The sequence below is a fragment of the Leuresthes tenuis genome, unplaced genomic scaffold, assembly GCF_036924035.1.
Source record: "Leuresthes tenuis unplaced genomic scaffold, fLeuTen1.0.hap1 SCAF_19, whole genome shotgun sequence".
NCBI classification, from domain to species: Eukaryota; Metazoa; Chordata; class Actinopteri; order Atheriniformes; family Atherinopsidae; genus Leuresthes; species Leuresthes tenuis.
In genome coordinates, this window is record NW_027325373.1 from 5,574,854 (window position 1) to 5,581,774 (window position 6,921).

A 6,921-nucleotide genomic window follows, 5' to 3' on the forward strand; every position below is an offset into this window, starting at 1 on the left:
ACTAAGGCAAACGTCCTCGCTCCAAAGGAACATTCATCAGACAAATCTCTTTTTCAGCCACCGGAAAGCACATTTTCAACCATTATTTATTCAGCCACACTCTGCTAAGTGCTGATTTAGCAGTGGCTTCCATATTTTCCCGGCATCATTAAGAGACACAATCCGACCGACTTCAGTCACTTTTCAGCTTTCTCAGAGTAGATGTGCATGTTAGCTTCTCAATCAAAGGATGTGCTCATATATATCTGTATGTGATGATAATAATATAATGTAAACTACAATCCTGAGAACTCACCAGGATGGAAGCATTTACACCAGTGTACTACGTATTAAAAGTTCAATGGACAAATGTCCCAGGAACAATCCAAAACAAATGAATGAATTTACACATGACATAAAAAGAGAGAAATGCCAAAGAACATCTGTCTGGGCAGGAACCTGGGAATGTTTTACATTTTTGCTTGTTAAATTACTCAAACGTGTTGACAGTACTCTACAGCTTCAGTGCATCCTCCATGACTTCCTGCGGGCTCTACGTGTTGCACGGCAACAAAAAGAAAATGAACTCCAACTTTCTACAATTTGCTTTGTTAACGGCAGCGACTGAACAGAATTAGTGGCTTTGAAAGCACATCTCTTTTGTCTGAAAGTCTATTATTAACGCTGCAATTACGATGTGGGCCACACAGGATTATAACCAATTATAACACCTACTCTATCTAACGATCAATCACTGCGTGAATGGACCCATTGAGAGGAGAAGATCCTAGTCTAGACCAAATGATGTAATCGCTCTGTTTCACCTCTCCTTCATTTGGCTAAGCCGCTGACGCTGTGCCCCGAGTGTTAAAGTACCCGCACGCTCTGACCTTTTCCTTATCATAAATCACATACTACTGTTCTGCTGCCAGGATTTTGTTTAACCCAATTTGTCACTGAGGAGACCCCCTTCCACCCTGACTGCAGATTCACTCAGAAGGACTGGGAGCACAATTAGTGGGCGGATCAAAGCATGCCATCCAGACCTCTCTCTCGCCCTGTAATCATGGATGTCAGTAGCCTCTGGAGCTGATAAGCCGAGGCTACTGTTTGTTACAAAGCAGAGGGAGGAAAGAACTGGCAACAAGAGCTGTGACTAAGATTTGTTTTCATCAATCTATGCATCGTTTTTGTTGATCTTTTTAAGTGTTAGAAATGCGATCTAGAAACGTAACGCTTGTTCTGTCCGATGATCTGTCTGACAACCAAAAACAATCAAGTTTCAAATATATCAACCAAAACACATGAATAGGAACCAATCATATTTAAGAAGCAGGAGTCCCAAAGTGGCATTTTTCACAAAAAAGAGAGAGAAAAAAAGAAAAAGCAACCATCACGGACAGAGTGAAAGGCAGCCGGACAGATGCAACACGCGCGTTCACACATTATTATGACAGAAACGGGTCACTGAAGGTGTGCCAAGAATATCAGACAAATGTGCTGTCAGAGGGCAGTCGCTCTCGTCCGATAGCCGTTTCGGCCTCCTCAGGCATGACAGGAAGAATAACCGAAATACGCTGGCAAACTTTGATCCAGTCACCAGCACAATTCTCAGACTTGTCACCGTGCAGTGATGGAGAGCCAGCGGCGTGTCAGATCACACTTCAGGGTGAAGGAAAGTCAAATGAAACATTTGCTGCAGCGTGCTTGCAATCCACTGCCATGGTCACGTAAACTTCCTGCAGAACCTTGACACTTCCTCATATTGGTTTTGGAGACGTGAATGAGCAGAAGTGGGGAGGGAAGTGTCCATTATCCAAACCTGTAATCGTACCGACGAGTATGCTAATGTGTTGTTTTTAAGTGTAATTATGCAGCAGGGTGGTTACAGCAGAGTCTCTCCACAAGGATGTTAATAGTTCATTTTAGTGTCTTTCCCTTCCACTGCAGTGGTTAATATTCATCTACATTTCTCAGCTTCTCGTTTAAACTGTTGTCACTAGAAGAATGATGCTCGTCAAGTCTTGTAAAGTGTCAGAGTTTCAGCTAAACTTTCATAACCATACGATCTAGCTTTAGAATTGAGACGCAGAGATATGAACTGGACTGCATCTTTAAAGCACCTTGAGGCGATCTTTTGTTGTAAAAATCAACTCAATTGAGCTCTAGTATTTCAAACAGAGCACAATACCCACGAACGCTACAAACACAACATTTCAAGCGATGAAACTGAGACCTGCGATCGTGTTTTTAGGAGGGTGCGCTCAATTTTGAACTCACCAGCAACAGATGACATAAAACAGGTAACAGGTCAGTAACATGACATCCAAGAGAGACTGCGTCTTTCACAAGTAAAGATGGGGAAGGGAATCACAGCTCTAGGGAAAAACTGTGGGGGCAAGTCGCTCACCAACTTAAGAATTATGTTCCTAAGTATAACATTGCAAAAGAATTATAAATCAGTGAGTGCTTAATAATATTCAAAGGAATTGGAGCAACATATTTTTCAGGGGCAGCTTTGCTCATTTCAGCAAAACAATGGAAAGCTCTGCCGTACTTCAATTTCAACGTTTGATTTGTTGTCTTGTTGTCAGCATAATCCGTTACTCTTTGTCAGGGCTGTAAGGTTGGAGGAACTGCCACACCCTGCTGACGCTAAAAAAAAGAAAAATGGATGCAAATTGTTCAACCGAGAATGTGTCATTGATTTACTTCAACTTCCTCAAGTAGACTGTTATCTTTGCACACCTCTTCTCACAGTTAGACTGTCTAGATAATACTCAATTAACACCCTGTGAAGCTCATGTGAAGATGCTGTAGCTGCAGTGAGACTGCTGATCACTTTGGTAACACCTGAAAGATGGATGGCAAAAAAAACAAAAAAACATCTGGAACTACAGACTGAGTTTACATGTACAGGAACATCTGGCGTTTTGTGATAATACTGCTTCAGCCAGTACAAAACGGATCAAAATCAGTCTCCAAACAGCCACCACCTCCTCTGCTCCTAAGAGCCATCTATGAGCTTAATTCCTTTCTTCACCTGCCCAAAACTAAACAAAGCCCGTATGTCTCAAAGTGCACATTACTGTATACCCTTTGAACATCTGTAAAGTGACTGCATTATCACAGATATACCAACAGCAGCTTTGTGCTGAGCCAAGAGATGAGCTCTCTGTGGGTCACAGGAAGCTTTCTGGTCCAAATCCTGGATGCACTGGGAGAATCCACGCAGGGGTATGTTGTGCAATGAGCTTTCCTAACAATCACAGCAAATCATGGCTCATCTGAACGGACAGTGAATAGGAAGAAGTGTTTTGTTATGCAAGAGTGCGTGCACAGTCACATGATATCGTCCGAGGGTGCAAATCAGACCCTTCTCCTGCCTTGTGTTTAATTTTGCGCCGAGGCCGACTCACCTGTGACATCTGGGGTCTGAAATTGATCTCCTTCAGGTCCACTGATCCGGGGGAGAGGTTGTGCAACATCTGGCACAGAAGCACCCCGTCTCGCAAAGCCTGTGCCAGGTCAAAGACGGCCGCCGAGGGCCACACGACCCGGTGGTTCGGAGGCAGGACCTTGCAGTCTATCAACCACCGTCCGCATTGTCTCCACTCCTCCATCTCTGCTCCGGAGACTCTCCTCACAAACAAACCCGAGTCCTGGAGCCGGTTCACAGCCGGTTGGAAGCCGCGTTTCACTGCGCACAAGCAGGCACTGCGGTCGATCTCCTATCGGCTCCGGGTGTCTTGAGCATTCACGTTCAGATCTGTAATCAGGCAATTTCACAACTTGTGTAAATAGCAGCTGACCACCGCACTATATCCTGACGCATGTCAGCTCTCCTGTGCACGCAACATGAAGGCTTGATACAGACCCAAACACTGATTTACTTCGGGAGACGGCTTCGGTCCTACGGACATTTTCTTCTCTTCATTCTCAAAAAAAAGTTTTTTTCTCCAGCGTATCCAACCCAAAAGGCGTGAACGAAGACGAACAACAGTGGGAAACTAAACAGCTGGATGCTCCGGTTTGTCATATACCGACTTCTCTGTCCAGCGTACAAGCAGCAGAGTCTCCGTGCGATTAAAGCGGTGTTTCACGTGTCGTTAGATACTGAACAAAGCCCGGAGTCACTTACTGCATTTGCATGTCACGTTTCACCAACCACATGTAAAATTATGTACTTCCACTCGTTTCTGAGATGAGAAAAAATGAAAGAAAAGAAGAGAACGCGCGCACACAGAGGGGGCTCACAACAACGCTCGGGTTCCCCCTTTCCACAACAGTCTAAACGTCGCTCTCCAGCAGCGGAAACATGTCCAGAGACATAAGAAAGAGAGGAGTCCGTTTGCGTTTATCCACTTAAATGTGAAGTTAACGTCTCGCGCGTCCACTCACGCCCCCCCAAAACAGCGTTCCCGTATAAAGCTGAGCACTTCTGAGATTTCGACCTATCTTCCGTTCACGTCCTCGCTCGCATGTCTCCCTCTCCCTGGTTTCCTTTCCCACCGAGATGTGTCACGGTCCCAGCTTCCCGGGCTGCTCAGATTTGACTCGTCCACGCTTCAGGCTCGGTTCCGACAGGGGAGCTGGGGCTACCTTCCATGTGCCGCTTATCAACTGCGAACGTATCACTCGGATAGTGTTTCCTCACTCTGCTGAAGTATATCCATACTCCAAAAAAAATGGGAGTTTCAGGGAGTATTTTTGAACTGGGTATGTGAGAGTTGTGGACGCGCCCCCTGACGGGTGAAGCGCGCACTGCACGCGTCCGCTGTAGATTTCTACCTTTTGCAGCTTGACGTGCCCACACTGATGTTTGTGTGATTTGGCCTCATTGTGATATTGCAACATAGCTCAACAGTGTTAAAGATTGCACTGACCAAGAACTGTGAACAAAATATATGAAAAAACACTTCCGATTAGCAGTAAACTCGTGTTCTCCGCTTATCACAAAACCCAGCATTGCAGAACATTAAAGCACAACAGAAACAGAAACAGCAATATTTCAGAAAAAATGTTTCATGAAAAAACACGTTTACAAACACTTTGAAAAACAGAAACAAAGCAAAAACATAGACTTTTTGTTGGTTTTTAACCAGCGCTCTAATGTGGCTTTTAGATATATATTTTTTTGTATTTTGGTAAATGTGGTGTTTTGCCATTGTGTTTTTTTTTATTGTTTTGGTCTGACTTTGGCTTTGTTGTGTTTATGCAAAGTTGTCCCATTTGTGTGTGTGTTTTGGGTCTTGCTTTCTCTTTTGTTGTATTCTTAGACATTATGTTGTGTTTTTAGTTTATATTTTTTAGACATATTCATCCATTTTCTGCTATTTACCCAGGACTGAGTCAGGACCCACAGTGGGACACTTCTCCTGGGAGGCATCCTGACCAGATGCCTGAATCACCTCAACTGGCTACTTTTGATGTTGAGGAGCAGCATTTCTTACCCTCTCCCTGATGATCAAGCTTCTCACACTTTCCCTAGGGGTGATCCCAGGCACCCTTCAGAGGAAGCTAATTTCCGCCACCAATCAAATTCTATCTGTCACTACTAACATTACCTCCCAACTCAACTGTCTCCTCACCACAATAGACCGTACAATGTCTACCTCAGTGCAACCAAGAGTGAGCAATCCACCCTTTTCTGACTGATGATCATGTCCTCAGACTTGGAAGTGTTCATTTTCATCCCAGCAGCAAATCACCCCAGAGCCTGCTGGAGGTGTCTGCTTGTTGAAGCCAACGGGAGCACATCATCTGCAAAGAGTAAAGAGGCAAGTCTAAGCCGATCAAACAGGAAGCCCTGTGGACTTTAAATGTGCCTTGAAATTCTCTCTCTGTAACAACAGGCAGCCTTGTCAGAGTCCAACACACTCCAGTTGTAAAGTGGAGGCCTGATATCCCATACTCCTGAAACACTCCCACGGGATGCCACTCAGGACACAGTCGTAAGCCCACTCCAAGTCCACAAATCACATGGAGGCTGATTGGGAAAACTCACACGCCGTCCAAGATCCTTGCAGGGGTAAGGAGTTGGTCCTGTGCTCCACGACCAATACTAAAACCACATTGCTCCATCTGAATCTGAGATCTGACTATCTGCTCTCCATGCAATGTTGCAAAGGCAACCAAGACAGCCCAACAACACCCAATGCCTCAAAAAGCTCAGTGCAGATCTCATCCACTCCCAGGGGCCTTGCCACCATGGAATTGTTTAACTATCTCAGCAACTTCAGCCCCAGTGATTAGCAAGTCCCTCCCTAAAGTCCCTTGGCCCTACTTCCATTGTGGGACGCTTATAAATCAGGTTGAGAAGGTCCTTAAAGTATTCCTTTAACTGCCAGATTATATTCCCAGCAGCATCATGGTTGACTTCAGGACTGCAAGAGGTCCAGGTCCTGTGGCTTCAAGACAAGCCCAAATCATCACCTCTCCACCAAGTACATTAGTTGACAGTTGGTATGAGGTGTTTGTGCTGATATGTCGTGTTTGGTTTTCTCCAGTTGTGGTGTGGTGCATTATGACCAGACATCTCCCTTCTGGTCCAAAGGACATTGCTCCAGAAGGCTTCTGATTTGTTTAAATTAGGGCTGTAGATATATGTTTAATCGTTATAAATCGCATGATATCATGATCGCAAAAGTAACACGTTCTAAATGGGATATTTTTCATCACACTTATCAAATTAGGAGCAGGAAAATATTCCTGCTTTAGATAAAGGCATCTTATATATATTCTTGCAATAACCCAAAACAAATTGTCTTGTTCAGATCATTCTTCAGCATTCTCAAAAAAATATGCTGAAAGCTAATCATGGCAAACTCAAGCCAAACGAGCAGCAACAGAGGGGCATTTTGTCCTGAGTGTAACAGTCTTCACATGTGCAGTATTCACACGTTAAGACAATAATCTTGCAGTGTAACTACACTAGCCTTG

General features: G+C 44.4%; 1 protein-coding gene across 1 annotated transcript in view; it reads right to left on the reverse strand.

Annotated features, from left to right (window-relative positions):
- Positions 1 to 4,702, reverse strand: part of vav2 (vav 2 guanine nucleotide exchange factor) — a 169,629-nt gene extending 164,927 nt beyond the window's left edge. Inside the window, exon 1 of the mRNA XM_072371665.1 lies at positions 3,399 to 4,702. Coding sequence (XP_072227766.1) covers positions 3,399 to 3,602 — 204 coding nt within the window. The 5' untranslated portion in view covers positions 3,603 to 4,702. The remainder of the gene's footprint in view (positions 1 to 3,398) is intronic.
- Positions 4,703 to 6,921: the final 2,219 nt, after the last annotated feature.